A 17,648-nucleotide genomic window follows, 5' to 3' on the forward strand; every position below is an offset into this window, starting at 1 on the left:
AAATTCTCGGAATTCTAAAAGAATGACAGGAAAAATGATGAGAAATACACCAAGAAATATAAGTCTTCCAGACTCTATAATATATCTCTCTAGATACAGATTTACGAGCCTGTAACATAGTATTAATCACAGCGTCAGAGAAACCTCTTTGACGAAGAATCAAGCGTTCAATCTCCATACCTTTAAATTTAAGGATTTCAGATCCTGATGGAAAAAAGGACCTTGTGACAGAAGGTCTGGTCTTAACGGAAGAGTCCACGGTTGGCAAGAGGCCATCCGGACAAGATCCGCATACCAAAACCTGTGAGGCCATGCCGGAGCTACCAGCAGAACAAACGAGCATTCCTTCAGAATCTTGGAGATTACTCTTGGAAGAAGAACTAGAGGCGGAAAGATATAGGCAGGATGATACTTCCAAGGAAGAGATAATGCATCCACTGCCTCCGCCTGAGGATCCCGGGATCTGGACAGATACCTGGGAAGTTTCTTGTTTAGATGAGACGCCATCAAATCTATTTCTGGAAGTTCCCACATTTGAACAATCTGAAGAAATACCTCTGGGTGAAGAGACCATTCGCCCGGATGCAACGTTTGGCGACTGAGATAATCCGCTTCCCAATTGTCTATACCTGGGATATGAACCGCAGAGATTAGACAGGAGCTGGATTCCGCCCAAACCAAAATTCGAGATACTTCTTTCATAGCCAGAGGACTGTGAGTTCCTCCTTGATGATTGATGTATGCCACAGTTGTGACATTGTCTGAAAACAAATGAACGATTCTCTCTTCAGAAGAGGCCAAAACTGAAGAGCTCTGAAAATTGCACGGAGTTCCAAAATATTGATCGGTAATCTCACCTCCTGAGATTCCCAAACTCCTTGTGCCGTCAGAGATCCCCACACAGCTCCCCAACCTGTGAGACTTGCATCTGTTGAAATTACAGTCCAGGTCGGAAGCACAAAAGAAGCCCCCTGAATTAAACGATGGTGATCTGTCCACCACGTTAGAGAGTGTCGAACAATCGGTTTTAAAGATATTAATTGAGAAATCTTTGTGTAATCCCTGCACCATTGATTCAGCATACAGAGCTGAAGAGGTCGCATGTGAAAACGAGCAAAGGGGATCGCGTCCGATGCAGCAGTCATAAGACCTAGAATTTCCATGCATAAGGCTACCGAAGGGAATGATTGTGACTGAAGGTTTCGACAAGCTGCCATCAGTTTTAGACGCCTCTTGTCTGTTAAAGACATAGTCATAGACACTGAATCTATTTGGAAACCCAGAAAGGTTACCCTTGTCTGAGGAATCAATGAACTTTTTGGTAAATTGATCCTCCAACCATGATCTTGAAGAAACAACACAAGTCGATTCGTATGAAATTCTGCTAAATGTAAAGACTGAGCAAGTACCAAGATATCGTCCAAATAAGGAAATACCACAATACCCTGTTCTCTGATTACAGACAGAAGGGCACCGAGAACCTTTGTAAAAATTCTTGGAGCTGTAGCAAGGCCAAACGGCAGAGCCACAAACTGGTAATGCTTGTCCAGAAAAGAGAATCTCAGGAACCGATAATGATCCGGATGAATCGGAATATGCAGATATGCATCCTGTAAATCTATTGTGGACATATAATTCCCTTGCTGAACAAAAGGCAAGATAGTCCTTACAGTTACCATCTTGAACGTTGGTATCCTTACATAACGATTCAATATTTTTAGATCCAGAACTGGTCTGAAGGAATTCTCCTTCTTTGGTACAATGAAGAGATTTGAATAAAACCCCATCCCCTGTTCCTGAACTGGAACTGGCATAATTACTCCAGTCAACTCTAGATCTGAAACACAATTCAGAAATGCTTGAGCTTTTACTGGATTTACTGGGACACGGGAAAGAAAAAATCTCTTTGCAGGAGGTCTCATCTTGAAACCAATTCTGTACCCTTCTGAAACAATGTTCTGAATCCAAAGATTGTGAACAGAATTGATCCAAATTTCTTTGAAAAAACGTAACCTGCCCCCTACCAGCTGAGCTGGAATGAGGGCCGCACCTTCATGTGGACTTAGAAGCAGGCTTTGCCTTTCTGGCTGGCTTGGATTTATTCCAGATTGGAGATGGTTTCCAAACTGAAACTGCTCCTGAGGATGAAGGATCAGGTTTTTGTTCTTTGTTGAAACGAAAGGAACGAAAACGATTATTAGCTCTGTTTTTACCCTTAGATTTTTTATCCTGTGGTAAAAAAGTTCCTTTCCCACCAGTAACAGTTGAAATAAAAGAATCCAACTGAGAACCAAATAATTTGTTACCCTGGAAAGAAATGGAAAGTAGAGTTGATTTAGAAGCCATATCAGCATTCCAAGTCTTAAGCCATAAAGCTCTTCTAGCTAAAATAGCTAGAGACATAAACCTGACATCAACCCTGATAATATCAAAGATGGCATCACAGATAAAATTATTAGCATGCTGAAGAAGAATAATAATATCATGAGAATCATGATGTGTTACTTGTTGCGCTAAGGTTTCCAACCAAAAAGTTGAAGCTGCAGCAACATCAGCCAAAGATATAGCAGGTCTAAGAAGATTACCTGAACACAGATAAGCTTTTCTTAGAAATGATTCAATTTTCCTATCTAAAGGATCCTTAAACGAAGTACCATCTGACGTAGGAATAGTAGTACGTTTAGCAAGGGTAGAAATAGCCCCATCAACTTTAGGGATTTTGTCCCAAAATTCTAATCTGTCAGACGGCACAGGATATAATTGCTTAAAACGTTTAGAAGGAGTAAATGAATTACCCAATTTATCCCATTCTTTGGAAATTACTGCAGAAATAGCATTAGGAACAGGAAAAACTTCTGGAATAACCACAGGAGATTTAAATACCTTATCCAAACGTTTAGAATTAGTATCAAGAGGACCAGAATCCTCTATTTCTAAAGCAATTAGAACTTTAAGTAAAGAACGAATAAATTCCATTTTAAATAAATATGAAGATTTATCAGCATCAACCTCTGAGACAGAATCCTCTGAACCAGAAGAGTCATCAGAATCAGAATGATGATGTTCATTTAAAAATTCATCTGTAGGGAGAGAAGTTTTTAAAAGATTTTTTACGTTTACTAGAAGGAGAAATAACAGACATAGCCTTCTTTATGGATTCAGAAACAAAATCTCTTATGTCATCAGGAACATTCTGCACCTTAGATGTTGAAGGAACTGCAACAGGCAATGGTACTTTACTAAGGAAATATTATCTGCATTAACAAGTTTGTCATGACAATCAATACAAACAACAGCTGGAGGAATAGCTACCAAAAGTTTACAGCAGATACACTTAGCTTTGGTAGATCCAGCACTAGACAGCGATTTTCCTGTAGTATCTTCTGACTCAGATGCAACGTGAGACATCTTGCAATATGTAAGAGAAAAAACAACAACATATAAAGCAAAATTGATCAAATTCCTTAAATGACAGTTTCAGGAATGGGAAAAAATGCCATAGAACAAGCTTCTAGCAACCAGAAGCAATGAAAAATGAGACTTAAATAATGTGGAGACAAAAACGACGCCCATATTTTTTAGCGCCAAATAAGACGCCCACATTATTTGGCGCCTAAATGCTTTTTGGCGCCAAAAATGACGCCACATCCGGAACGCCGGCAACTTCCGGCGACACGTATGACGCCGGAAACGGAAAAGAATTTTTGCGCCAAAAAAGTCTGCGCCAAGAATGACGCAATAAAATGAAGCATTTTCAGCCCCCGCGAGCCTAACAGCCCACAGGGAAAAAAGTCAAATTTTTGAAGGTAAGAAAAAATGATTAAATCAAATGCATTATCCCAAATATGAAACTGACTGTCTGAAAAATAAGGAAAGTTGAACATTCTGAGTCAAGACAAATAAATGTTTGAATACATATATTTAGAACTTTATAAATAAAGTGCCCAACCATAGCTTAGAGTGTCACAGAAAATAAGATTTACTTACCCCAGGACACTCATCTACATGTTTGTAGAAAGCCAAACCAGTACTGAAACGAGAATCAGCAGAGGTAATGGTATATATAAGAGTATATCGTCGATCTGAAAAGGGAGGTAAGAGATGAATCTCTACGACCGATAACAGAGAACCTATGAAATAGACCCCTTAGAAGGAGATCACTGCATTCAAATAGGCAATACTCTCCTCACATCCCTCTGACATTCACTGCACGCTGAGAGGAAAACCGGGCTCCAACTTGCTGCGGAGCGCATATCAACGTAGAATCTAGCACAAACTTACTTCACCACCTCCATCGGAGGCAAAGTTTGTAAAAACTGATTGTGGGTGTGGTGAGGGGTGTATTTATAGGCATTTTGAGGTTTGGGAAACTTTGCCCCTCCTGGTAGGAATGTATCAGTGACGTGCATTCATTAGAGGCAGGGGAGGCAGCGCCTCCCCTGGCCAATGTGGGAATTACATCTATTTTTTCATTAAAAAAAAAAAAAAAAAAATGTTGTTTTTTTTTCTTCTTTTTTTTTTTTTTACATATGAAAGGTGACCCCCCCTACCCCCCCACCCCTCCACCAAATTATGCTTTTTATTGTTTATTTAATTTAACTTTACTTACTACATTGCATTCATATTGCGCAAGAAGGTATGAGGCCAGCTGTCCTTCCATTGCGCAATATGAATGTAATTATGTTATGGGCTGCTTTAAAGACTGCCACCCAGTGGGGAATAAAAACTAATGCAGCAGTCTCTAATGCAGCCCATAACTGCTCCCACCGGAGGCTAGCCTCGGGAGCCCTGAGCCCTGCCTGCCCGGCCGCTCAGCCAATCAGGCATCAGTATGTCTGAGTCTCTAGGCTGAGTTGCCGGGCGGGAAATTGTTGCGCAGCCGCATTGGTGGTCAGGTTGATGCGGCCGGTGTGGATTTGAGTCAGGCAGCCCGATGCGACGACGACAACGACAACGACAAAGGTAAGTGAAGGAGCTGAATGCTGCCGGAGAGGGCCATTGAAATATCCAAGCTAGCCTTAAAGGATGAACTGCCGTCTGCCTCCCAGTCAGTCACCCACACTTATAGGCTTAAGCTTAAAAAGGTTAAAAAAAAGGACATTTTTGTATGAGTTGGGTTGCATTGCAAACATAAATAGATCTCCCTTACTTTTTGAAATTTGTACACCAGGACCCAACAAACTGTGCCCAGCAATGGCCCCTGTTAATCGTTAGAAATCAATCTGCAACTGATTTAGGACAGTGAGGCTATGAAAAGAAATGTTTAAATTAGCAAAACTATATTCCTAATCCATCTCACCATAAACACTGTAAATAATAACTAACTATATATATATATAGGCATTAGGCAAAATATATGTTTTAAAGGGGCATTCCAAAAAACAAACAGTTCTAAATCTTCTAGCCTTGAACAGTTCTTCTAGTGGCACAGCAGCATGCATGCAATGCTTAATAAAACACAAAAATAAAAATTTACTTTCATGATTTATTTTGTCCCCCTTTCAATCTGAAAAATGTCCCCCCCCCCCCCAATATATTTATTATGCAGCACATTTTATTTATATTAAGTTTAGCACACATATCAAAATGTATCATATACCTTTTTTCTAAATAAAATGTGTTCTGCATAAATAAATACATATACAAGTATATATTTATTGAATGCAGGACATTTGAAGTAGTTCCAAAATGTGATCAAATTATACCCTTGTAGACTTCAGAGCATTTGGCATTGAGATGCCAATCAGTGCACAGATCAGGAACCTCTGAACTGTGCACTAATGGGCACCTGAATCATATGCCAAATGCTCTGAAGCCTCCATTCACCCTCTACCTAAAAATAAGATCATAGTTCTGAGGTTGTCAGGTCCAGTCAATCACACTTTGTTTTTTTTTTATCATATTACTAATGAGTGAAATAAGTAAGGAGTTAAATGACTGAACTCTTTCACTAACTTATGAACTTCCAAGGAACATCCTACCTCATATTCTCAATAATGAGAACAGCTGTTTTACTTTTTTTAAATTCAGTAACTGACACAGAGTGCCCAGACACAATGTCACAGACTCTCTCTATCACCATAGTATCTTGGCGTGGACACTCATTGACAGCTACTGGATTTAAAAAAAGTAAAAGAGCTGTTTTCATTAACTTCCTTCACCTTCTGGCTCTCTGTGTGTGTATGAGTGAGTGTGTGTATGCGTGTGTATCAGTGTATATCTATGTGTGTGTGTATGCGTGTGTATCAGTGTATATCTGTGTGTGTATCAGTGTATATCTGTGTGTGTGTATGAGTAAGTGTGTGTGGGTATGAGTGTGTGTGCGTATGCGTGTGTGTATCAGTGTATATCTGTGTGTGTATCAATGTATATCTGTGTGTGTGTGTGTGTATGCGTGTGTATCAGTGTATATATGTGTGTGTATCAGTGTATATCTGTGTGTGTGTGTATGCGTGTGTATCAGTGTATATATGTGTGTGTATCAGTGTATATCTGTGTGTGTATCAATGTATATCTGTGTGTGTGTGTATGCGTGTATCAGTGTATATCTGTGTGTGTATCAGTGTATATCTGTGTGTGTGTATGAGTAAGTGTGTGTGGGTATGAGTGTGTGTGCGTATGCGTGTGTGTATCAGTGTATATCTGTGTGTGTATCAATGTATATCTGTGTGTGTATGCGTGTGTATCAGTGTATATATGTGTGTGTATCAGAGTATATCTGTGTGTGTGTGTATGCGTGTGTATCAGTGTATATATGTGTGTGTATCAGTGTATATCTGTGTGTGTATCAATGTATATCTGTGTGTGTGTGTATGCGTGTATCAGTGTATATATGTGTGTGTATCAGTGTATATCTGTGTGTGTATCAATGTATATCTGTGTGTGTGTGTATGCGTGTATCAGTGTATATATGTGTGTGTATCAGTGTATATCTGTGTGTGTATGAGTGAGTGTGTGGGTATGAGTGTGTGTGTGTGTTTCAGTGTATATCTGTGTGTATGAGTGAGTGTGTGTGTGTATGAGTATGAGTGTGTGTATCAGAGTATCACTGTATATTTGTGTGTGTGTGTATGTGTCCTGTCTCTGCAATTTTTTATAAACATTGGACTAGTGTAAAATGGAAATTTCCAGCCATGCCTATAAAATAAATTGAATGACTACTACATTCTAGCTGGATCTCTGTTACTCTCTCTCTCTCTGTCACAAACACACTCACTGACACTTTCTCTCTCTCTCTGTCATGCACAGCACACACACCAACTTACTCTCTCTGTCATGCACACACACACACTTACTCTCTCTGTCATGCAAAATTGTCATGTAAATCTGTCATGTAAATTGTGTTATGTATAACACAGGAATTGTGGTATGGTTATTGGAATTGGTTAAGGCATTGGCAGATGATTGTTGGCAAACTTGGCAGTTAGGCAGCAGCACTGCAGCAGCAAAATGTACTCGTCGTGACAAGTTCAGACAGACTTCAGAACGTCTTACTTTTACTATTTTTTAGTAACTGTTTTTGTCAGTGGCAGCTATAGTTATACTGTGGTGTTTTTCACACCAATTTATAAGTTATGAGATTTATTAACCTCGTTTAATGCGGTTATTTTAATAAATGTCATAACTTATAAATTGGTTTGAAAAATACACAGTATAATAGCGGCTAGCACTGACAAAAACAGTTACTAAAAAAAATAGTAAGAGTAAGACGTTCTGAACGTGGGACCGGGTCGGGTGGCTAAGTTGTATATTTTGTAAAATAAGGCTGCAGTCAGTGCAGTGCAGCAGCCATGAGTGCAGTTGAGATCAAAACGTCAAAACATAAACAGTCAGGCCTGTAAAGCGTGGGAATTTTAGCCCCACCTACAAGACACCCACACACTCTCTCTGTGGCTGTGCACAAGTCTCCCTCACCTGCTTCCTTTCCTGGAAATGTTGGGAGGTAAACTATTATGATATGCTTGCTGTGCTGAACAAACCTCCCAAGCTATGCTGTCCTAAGACATTGAAGTAGCTGCTTCTGCTTCTATAAGCTTTTCCTGAAAACTTTAGGGAAATAGTGTTAAATAACTTTCCAATTTACATCTAATATCTGATTATCTGCATTCTTTTGATATCCTTTGTTGAAATCATATCTAAATATGCTCATTAGATACTGTGCATACTTAGATATTATTTTCAACAAAGGATATCAAAAGAATGAAGAAAATCAGATATCCTTTGTTGAAAATCATATCTAAATATGCTCATTAGCTACTGTGCATATTTAGATATGATTTTCAACAAAGGATATCAAAAGAATGAAGAAAATCAGATATCCTTTGTTGGAAATCATATCTAAATATGCTCATTAGCTACTGCACATATTTAGATATGATTTTCAACAAAGGATATCTGATTTTCTTCATTCTTTTGATATCCTTGGTTGAAAATCATATCTAAATATGCTCAGTAGCTACTGCGCATATTTAGATATGATTTTCAACAAAGGATATCAAAAGAATGAAGAAAATCAGATATCCTTTGTTGAAAATCATATCTTAATATGCTCAGTAGCTACTGATTGGTGGCTGCATATACATACCTCATGCAATTGGCTCACCCATGTGCATTGCTATTTCTTCAACAAAGGATATCTAAATAATGAAGGCGTATCCGATTCCTAGCCACTGCCTCACCAGCCTCTGACCTCACCGCACATCACTGGAATGTATATCCCATACGTCACTAGCTCATGGACTCTTGCTAATTACATGAAAGAAATACAGATCTCATTTTGTAGAATGATTGAAATATACAATCTATACTTCTTAGGGAGAACCAAGAGCAAATAGAACTGTATATATGGTCTGCCTTATGTTCTATATACCTCCAGATGGCTCAGGGAGGTCACTTTTGGACCCCAGCAGTAAATATAAATAATATAGGGGGTATCTGATCCAAGAGACCACTTTTGGGTCTCAGCAGCCAAACCTCAGTTTTTAAATTTACTTTCAACTAAAAACAATCATAACTAAAAGGGGATATGGAAATATAATACAGATACATATGAAATGTAAAGCAGATGAAAAGCAGTATAATCACTGTATTCTTAATGAACCTATTATAACTACATATAACTCCATATATTATAATAGATAAGACTACACATTTAGGCTGTATATAGAGGAGAGAATATTTAGCATACAAAGCCAATAACATAAAATAGAACAACAAGGTCATAATAGCAATCTGTAAAGTTAATTAACAGCAGCTAATGGAATAGGAGTCCCTAAGCTCAATCTGAGACCAGTATAGGATATATAAAAAAAAAAAATGACAGAAATATCTAGCTTCTTGATCTTATGATAAAAAGTGTGGACATTTTGAAAGCTCCATATTAATAAATGGTATAACTGACAAACAATTTGGCTTTTACTATACTGTATATATATATATCTCTAGGTAACTAAGAACCACCATGCAGGAAACCATTGAAGTTGTGGGGCAGAGATTTGGGGAAGGGTATGTTTATTAGTTTTAGCGGAGCTGATGGGTTAAATACATACAATAGAAATACCTTTTGAGCTATATTAGCTACATAACACTGGTCACCCTAGTGAACATGTCCCCAAAAGAAGGCTTTAAACATTGGTGCCACATTAGGGGGATGACAGGGCACCTCCGTAGATAACATAGGGGAAGTAACAAAGCACATCTTGAAATTGTCCACATAGTGAGAGTCACCCCACACACCGTTATACCTCCCGGTATATTCACAACAACTGTCACCTTGAGTAAGACACATAGATTGCCAAGGTTTCCAGTGAGCTCAGGAAAACCGCCCAGTGCCCAGAGTCTCGCCTATCCCATTCCACGTGGACTCCACCATGCCTGCAAATAGAATGGACTCCAGGGGCTCAACGGCACATGACAGGACACAACCTCTGCACCACTCAAAGCAGGCATGGCCCATAACCTCCCGCCGGAGGGTCTCAGGAGAGGGATGTAACATATCGGAAGATGCAGCGGGCCAATACCGCCAGGGTCCCAGCACGACAGCAGAGAGAGCTGCAGTTGCTCAAACCACCACGCGCAGGTGTTGCCAGGGTAAGATAAATATGTTGCTGTTGTCCCCCAACAAGTGCCCTGTCTACCTGATTCAGCAAGGTATGGGTAAGGAAGTGTCCCCGACTCTGGTCCTATGGTTCCGGCAGGCAACAAGCTTTGACATGTTGGTAATGAGGCCAGATGCCCCTCGCGCCCCGCCACTCTGTGTTGGAGCTCAGGGGTGAGTGTTAAGATAGGCCTTTTGGTGTTCTTTTGTGCCTCCTTAGCCCCTGGGGAACTTAGTAATACATAGCTACTATTCGGCTCACTACCCTCCTCTGTACGTCTTAGGTCGATCAAGACCATCACAGCTTCCGAGTCAGGGAAAGGCTTGTCCTCGCTGCTGCCATTGTGAGGTATAATTTTCTGCCTACTTCCAGCAACGGCCTTCGTGGGAGCAGTAGGAGGGTTGGGAGTCTGCATCTGCATTTCCACTTTCTTAAAGTCGCGGGAGTCAGAATAGAGGGTCTGATCAGTGGCACTACTCATTTGGATCTCCCGTTTCTCTAATGCCTCTCCGGTGCTTACTGGGTTAGCATTTGTGTCTGGAAACCCAAATGGCTGGTACATCAGGGGTTGTAGTGTGTTGCTCAGCTCTTTTTGGATTCTGCTGCCAGATAGCCCCTTTTTATTAGGTTTACTTGCCGGTGTAGCAATAGATCGTGTAAGAGTCTGCAGTTTCTCAACTTCAGTGTCCCAAACTTTAGAGATTTTCTCAAAGTGCGAGAGTAGGAGGGCCTCAACCCCCAGCAGGGTAGTTTCAGTTGCGGTCTGCATGGCGGGAAGGAGCAAGTTATTATAGAGGATGATTAGTAGTATCCAAAGCTTAGTTTGTGACTGCGCACTTAGGGCACAGCTAGTTGTGGGGACAGGCTGAGGCTTCAATAGCAGGGAAAGGCCTCAAAGTTAAAAGTCCGGTTCTGAGGGCAGTGAAGCCCGGTTCCTCTCCAAAACCCTGTTTCTGGAAAGCAGACCTCTTCAGACAAGCCTCTCCACTATTTAGAGCAGGGTACTAATAAAAATACTGCTTTAAATCAGAGGTAGATAGAAGAAGCTTGAGGAGCTGAAGTTCAGTGCGACCTGCAAGATGGCCGCCGCCCGGGTGTCCCCTGAAAGTATTTTTTTTTTATCATGTATAAGATTTTACATTGTTATGAAATGTACTAAAATAAAAACCCAACTTTATTCTTTCATGATTCAGATAGAGAATACAATTTTAAATGGCATTCCAATTTACTTCTATTATCTAATTTGCTTCATTATTTAGATATACTTTGTTGAAGAAATAGCAAAGCACATGGTTGAGCCAATCACACAAGACATCTATGTGCAGCCACCAATCAACAGCTACTGAGCCTATCTAGATATCCTTTTCAGCAAAGGATATCAAGAGAATAAAGCAAATTAGATAATATAAGTAAATTAGAAAGTAGTTTAAAATTGCATGCTCTTTCTAAATCATGAAAACGTTTTTTTGGGTTGCATATCCCTTTAATGCTTCTGATAAGTCTGTTTCTCATTATAAGTCTTCTAAGAAAAAAGTGAGAAAAGCTGGAAAATACCTGGTTACAAGTGCTTGTTTAAGTAAACTCTCTGCACAAAACCCTTCTATATATGACCATATGCACAAACCCCTTCTATACATGACCATATACACAAAACCCTTGTATATATGACCATATGCACAAACACCTTCTATATATGACCATATACACAAACCCCTTCTATATATGACCATATGCACAAACCCCTTCTATATATGACCATATGCACAAACCCCTTCTATATACAGTATGGCCATATGCACAAAACCCTTCTATATATGACCATATGCACAAACACCTTCTATATATGACCATATGCACAAACCCCTTCTATATATGACCATATGCACAAACCCCTTCTATATATGACCATATGCACAAACACCTTCTATATACAGTATGGCCAGATGCACAAACCCCTTCTATATATGACCATATGCACAAAATCCTTCTATACATGACCATATGCACAAACCCCTTCTATATATGACCATATGCACAAAACCCTTCTATACATGACCATATGCACAAACCCCTTCTATATATGACCATATGCACAAAACCCTTCTATACATGACCATATGCACAAAATCCTTCTATATATGACCATATGCACAAACCCCTTCTATATATGAACATATGCACAAACCCCTTCTATATATGACCATATGCACAAACACCTTCTATATATGACCATATGCACAAACCCCTTCTTTGCATGACCATATACACAAACCCCTTCTATATATGACCATATGCACAAACCCCTTCTATACATGACTATATGCACAAAATCCTTCTATATATGACCATATGCACAAACCCCTTCTATATATGACCATATGCACAAAATCCTTCTATATATGACCATATGCACAAACCCCTTCTATATATGACCATATGCACAAACCCCTTCTATATATGACCATATGCACAAAATCCTTCTATATATGACCATATGCACAAAATCCTTCTATACATGACCATATGCACAAACCCCTTCTATATATGACCATATGCACAAAACCCTTCTATACATGACCATATGCACAAACCCCTTTTATATATGACCATATGCACAAAACCCTTCTATACATGACCATATGCACAAAATCCTTCTATATATGACCATATGCACAAACCCCTTCTATATATGACCATATGCACAAACCCCTTCTATATATGACCATATGCACAAACACCTTCTATATATGACCATATGCACAAACCCCTTCTTTGCATGACCATATACACAAACCCCTTCTATATATGACCATATGCACAAACCCCTTCTATACATGACCATATGCACAAAATCCTTCTATAGATGACCATATGCACAAACCCCTTCTATATATGACCATATGCACAAAATCCTTCTATATATGACCATATGCACAAACCCCTTCTATATATGACCATATGCACAAAATCCTTCTATATATGACCATATGCACAAACACCTTCTATATATGACCATATGCACAAACTCCTTCTTTGCATGACCATATGCACAAAATCCTTCTATATATGACCATATGCACAAACCCCTTCTATATATGACCATATGCACAAAATCCTTCTATATATGACCATATGCACAAACACCTTCTATATATGACCATATGCACAAACTCCTTCTTTGCATGACCATATGCACAAACCCCTTCTATATATGACCATGGTTAAAACGAGAAGGTAAGAGCTATAGGGACCCATTTATCAAGCTCTGTATGGAGCTTGAAGGACCGTGTTTCTGGCCAGTCTTCAGACTCGCCAGAAACACCAGTTATGAAGCAGCGGTCTAAAGACTGCTGCTCCATAACCTGTCCGCCTGCTCTTAGGCCGCGGACAGAAATTGCATGAAATCAACCCGATTCAATACGATCAGGTTGATTGACAACCCCTGCTAGTGACGGATTGGCCACAAATATGCAGGGGGCGGCTTTGCACCAGCAGTTCACAATACGCTCTCCGCATTCAGCGATGTCTGTCGGACATGATCCGCTGATCAGATCATGTCAGACAGACATTTGTTAAATAGGCCCCATAGTCTCTCTCTAGTTGTGTTTGCATGTTGCATCTAGGGGTTATGTGTGTGAGGTGGGTGCTCACTTTAGACTATAGGGATGCAGTATATAGGCTTTGAATTTATATTAGAAAAGCAGCTAAAACAGGAATTTCCCAGTTTTTGTGTAATTGTGATTTTTGTTTTGCAAAAATATCAATATATAAATTATTTTTAAAAAAAAGCATTTCAGTTTTTTCTCTCTGATGTAAGAATGAATGATAGCATGATATATAAAACCTTAACAAACGTGCAAAATATCCTTGCTTTTTGGGCTAATGATATATTTATATTATTCTTAAAAGCTAAAGTTTTCATCTCAAAGACACAAGAGTCGCAAAATTTAAAGCTGTGCAAAACTTTGAATTGTGGTTTTGGCTTTCCAATCCATTAGAAATACAGTTACTTCAATTAATTAAAATGTCCATGCATGCTATAAACCCATTTCAGAAACATAAATTAACAGAGAGAAGCGCTCAACCTGGGAACGAACTAATGTACGTCTGGGTTTTGCAGTTTCTCTCGTTCAGAGAGAGATTGCCTGGTATTTCGGGGCTGGACTGTACTGTGAAGTCAGGACCAAACTGATATGCTACATGAGAGTTCTCTGTGATAGGCACATGTTGAGCAAAAAGAGGCTGCTTCTTGGGTGGTAACTAGCCATAGAACAAGCTATTATGCTATTGTTTGTTACCAGGTTGAGCGCGTCTCTCTTTTAATTTATGCAAATTATGACTCTTAGGGAAGTCTCCCTTAGTGTGATGCGGGAATCCAGACGTGGACCCGTTGCTCAGTGTGCCTAGAGGGATATGGCTGCACCTCACTGACGAGGCCCACACTAAGCCAAAACGTACGTCTGAGGTTTTGTCGTTTCTACTGTTCAGAGAGGGATTGCCTGGTATTTCGGGGCTGGACTGCACTGTTAAGTCAGGATCAGACTAATATGCTTCAGGAAAGTTCTTCTCTGTGAAAGGCACATGTTGAGCTAAAAGAGGCTGCTTCTTGGGTGGTAACTACAAATAGTAGAAGCTATTATGCTATTGTTTATTCCCAGGTTGAGCGCTTCTCTCTTTTTATTTATCCATTTCAATAACAGTTTGTAAAATGAAAAAAAATCACAAGCAACTGGCCTTTCTCAGGGTTTTCACACACAAACATGGAAGCAAGATATAAACTTCTCAAGATTCATGGAAAACATAGCAGTTTATTCAATATCTATGATGTATAATGCGTTTGAATGTAATTTTTACATGAAACCCACAATTTTTCTTTCATGATTCAGATAGAGAATACAATTTTAAACAACTTTCTAATTTATTTCTATTATCTAATTTCTTTAATTCTCTTTGTATCATTTGTTGAAGGAGCAGCAATGCACTACTGGTTTCTAACTGAAGACATGGGTGAGCCAATGACAATAGGTACATATATATGCAGCCATCAATCAGCAGCTAGAACCTAGGATCTCTGCTGTTCCTGAGCTTTCCTAGCTAAACCTTTCAGCAAAGGATAACAAGAGAAGGAAGCAAAATAAATAATAGAAGTAAATTGGAAAGTTTGTTTAAAATTGTGTTCTCTATCTGAACCATGAAAGAAAAATGTTGGGTTTCATGTCCCTTTAAATGAATATATGTGCAATATCTCGCCATTTCAGTAATGTTATAATTATTTGTAAATATCCTGAGTATCATATTTTAGTTGTGCAATTTTATCTATTTTTTGATAGTTTTTAAAACAATTTTGTGTTTGATTTGTCCATTCTACCAGATATAGTTCTTATTATATTTTATGAAGAATGGACTACTCAATGCAGTAGAATTACATACTTAACAAGTACATAATAAAAAGACAATGCAACAGCACTTACTCTGAACTTCAAATAAGCAGTAGATTTTTTTTCTGAAAAATGTATTTTTCTCCCATTTCCGGCCCTCTGTATCATGTGACAGACATCAGCCAATCACAGACTAATATTTGTATACCTGGTGAGCTTGTGCACATGCTCAGTAGGGTCTTGTTCCCCAGAAAATGTGAATATAAAAAGACTGTGCAAAATTTGATAATGGAAGTAAATTGGAAAATGTCTTAAAACGGCAGGACCTGTCTGAATCATAAACGTTTATTTTGAGTGTACCCTTAAGATATTTCACATTCTACAGCTATACAAATTGTACCTTGTAAATCAAGAACCAAATATTCCCCTCTTGTATACTCATATGTCCAGTGACTGAACGCCAGCATGGTCTTCTCTAGTTTGTTTGTGGGAACATTTTCATTCCCAGTATTGTTGTTATATTTCCGAAACTTTCCGACCATACATTCTTCTACTGTAAACCATTGATTAGCTGAATGACAGTACAAGAGGAACACTTCCAGAAACCTGTTGTGGAACAATATAAAGATATGTTACAGACTTATGTGCAGGATCAGATCTGTGAAACAAAAATCCAAGATTTCTCTGCCCACACAATCCTGCACCACATTTATGGCAAGTAAGTAAGTAATAAAGAATATAACTAGCATTATCTTATTTTTCATGGGTCACAACAAACTACTTACTTAGGAGAATAAGGGATTGATTTCGGCTTCATTTGATTGAATGCAAATAAAAGTTTTTGAGCTGCTCGTTGTTGCTGAATTTCCTGCAAACAAAAGTGACAATTAGAGATCTTAGTTTGTACCATGGGTTAGTACCAACCAAAACACTCTAAGTTCTTTAAAGACATTTACTAAGCTTCCTCATTATGAACGGGTGGTGGTTAGGTGCTAGACTTCTGACGTTTAATTATATTTAAGGATCTATTTTACAAAAATGTGTTTTATAGAGTTCTCCCTGATAGCAAGACCGAGGCTGTCACAATGTTGCAACTGGGGTGTTGTCTATGGTTGCCACCTGCCCCTTAAAATACAGAACACTTATAAGTTACACATGTTGCAGGGTGTGCAGGGAGGAATATGAATAGTGCTGTCCAGAAACACAATACATGTTCCTCCCTGCACACCCTGCAGCATGTGTAACTCATAAGTGTCCAGGGAAACATGGCTGAGGTGGCAACCCTAGTGTTGCCATAGCCACAATGGACATATGGTGGCCTCAATAATTTTACCCATACATTCACATTGGTAGTGATAGTGCCCTTGTTAATCTATTGGATGGCAGAAAGGGCTGCAAATGATTGGTTTGTATCATGTTGCTGACTTGTTTTCTACAGTGTTAATCCTAAACCTATCACTAAATATATCACACAATCACAAGTCTCATTAAGACATTGTTGCAGTGTGATATTATGAATGGTGAGATCTGAGTACTGACCAGGTCTTTGCCCACAACACAGGTGCAGTAATACTGCAGATATTGTGGCCATCACTATGCAGATAGATATTATTGCTTCTTATTCAGAGTTCTGTTGCTTTAGCATTATGCACTCACTCTAAGGCAGAGCTGTAACACAGTATCTTCTTTATATATTGCTGACCAAGTATTCACAACCTCAGGGAGGAAAGACTTGAGGATATAAAATTTCCCAGGTTTGAGGATGTCATACTCAGACCATGTACATGCAACTTTCACTGCACGCCTGAGCCCTCCTCCCATCTCCTCCCTGCCAAGAAATTCAATCTTTGCAAAAACTCCTTGTTGTGACCAGGAAGACATGCTGTTATTCATAATGTGCGGGGAGCTCTCTTCCAGCTGGAAGACGGTGACCAATTCTCCTGCAATACAAAAAGAATATTATGACTGGATCATATTAGAAAAGTGACAAATACTATAACATTGCATATTCTAGCAGACATTTTCAAACAGATTTTTTTACTGAGACCTTTGAGCTAGCAATTTTAAGCAACTTTCTAATTTAGTCCTACTATCAATTTTTCTTCGTTCTCTTGCTATCTTTATTTAAAAATCAGGAATTTAAAGCTTAGGAGCCAGCCCATTTTAGGTTCAC

General features: G+C 39.0%; 1 protein-coding gene across 1 annotated transcript in view; it reads right to left on the reverse strand.

Annotated features, from left to right (window-relative positions):
• The window catches only part of LOC128664510 (transient receptor potential cation channel subfamily M member 7-like), a 288,636-nt gene that overhangs the window by 31,125 nt on the left and 239,863 nt on the right, over nucleotides 1–17,648 (reverse strand). The window contains 3 exon segments of the mRNA XM_053719331.1: nucleotides 15,876–16,081; nucleotides 16,261–16,343; nucleotides 17,132–17,415. Of these exon segments, the coding sequence (XP_053575306.1) occupies nucleotides 15,876–16,081; nucleotides 16,261–16,343; nucleotides 17,132–17,415 (573 nt within the window).

The sequence above is a fragment of the Bombina bombina genome, chromosome 6, assembly GCF_027579735.1.
Source record: "Bombina bombina isolate aBomBom1 chromosome 6, aBomBom1.pri, whole genome shotgun sequence".
Lineage (NCBI taxonomy): Eukaryota > Metazoa > Chordata > Amphibia > Anura > Bombinatoridae > Bombina > Bombina bombina.